The sequence below is a fragment of the Calidris pugnax genome, unplaced genomic scaffold (assembly GCF_001431845.1).
Source record: "Calidris pugnax isolate Ruff unplaced genomic scaffold, ASM143184v1 scaffold37, whole genome shotgun sequence".
In the NCBI taxonomy this organism is placed as follows: domain Eukaryota; kingdom Metazoa; phylum Chordata; class Aves; order Charadriiformes; family Scolopacidae; genus Calidris; species Calidris pugnax.
The window spans coordinates 100,493-101,437 of NW_015090816.1; the positions used below are offsets into that span (position 1 = coordinate 100,493).

General features: G+C 62.8%; 1 protein-coding gene across 1 annotated transcript in view; it reads right to left on the minus strand.

Moving 5' to 3' along the window:
- PFKL (phosphofructokinase, liver) overlaps positions 1-945 on the minus strand; it is a 15,909-nt gene that overhangs the window by 14,224 nt on the left and 740 nt on the right. Inside the window, exons 2-4 of the mRNA XM_014939693.1 lie at positions 854-931; positions 392-581; positions 26-191 (exon numbers count right to left, since the gene is read on the minus strand). Coding sequence (XP_014795179.1) covers positions 26-191; positions 392-581; positions 854-931 — 434 coding nt within the window. The remainder of the gene's footprint in view (positions 1-25; positions 192-391; positions 582-853; positions 932-945) is intronic.

The window sequence follows — 945 nt, forward strand, 5'->3', positions numbered from 1 at the left end:
CCCCCCACCCCCCAACCCCGCTGACCTCTGGGCCGTGGTGGTGATGGCGTCGATGACCTCCATGATGCGGTGCAGGGCCGAGTCGGTGCCGATGGTCATGTCGGTGCCGCAGAAGTCGTTGTCGATGGAGCCCACCAGCCCCACGATGTTCAGGCGGCTGTTCACCCGTGCCACCTCCTCGCTGATCTGCCCTGCGGGGGTGGGGGGGACACAGCCAGGCCACCAGTTATTTTAGGGTGCTCCCTAAAAGCTCCCATCCCCTTCCCAGCATCAAGCAGTGGAGGAGCCCAACCCTCCTTGGGGATCGGGGCGATGGGGTGGAACCTCTGGACCTCAACATCTGGTTGAGGTCTCTACCCACCCAGGGGTTTTGGGATGGGGGTTCACCCACCATCTCGGACCAGTTCCTCCAGCAGCCCGCCCCACTCGGAGCGGAAGATGTCGGCCCCCGTCAGGCTGCCATCCCCACCGATGACGCAGAGGTTGGTGATGCCGTGCTCCACCAGGTTCCTGGCGGCCCTCAGCCGGCCCTCACGCGTGGTGAAGGCTTTGCAGCGGGCGCTGCCGATCACCGTCCCACCCTGGAGAGACACAGAGTTGGTGGGACACACACACACACACAAATCTAGGGGGTGTGGAGTGGGGATCTGGAGTTGGATCACTGTCCCACCCTGGAGACACAGAGTTGGTGGGACACACACACAAATCTAGGGGGTGTGGAGTGGGGATTTGGAGGTTGATCACCGTCCCACCCTGGAGAGACACAGAGTTGGTGGGACACACACACACACACAAATCTAGGGGGTGTGGAGTGGGGATCTGGTGCAGCCATGGCCCCACCGGTGGTCCTCACCAGCTGGATGATGTTGGAGACGCTGAGCCAGTTGGCTTGCTTGATGTTGTCTCCCCCCTCCACCAGCCCCTCGTAGCCCTGTGGAGAAGTGG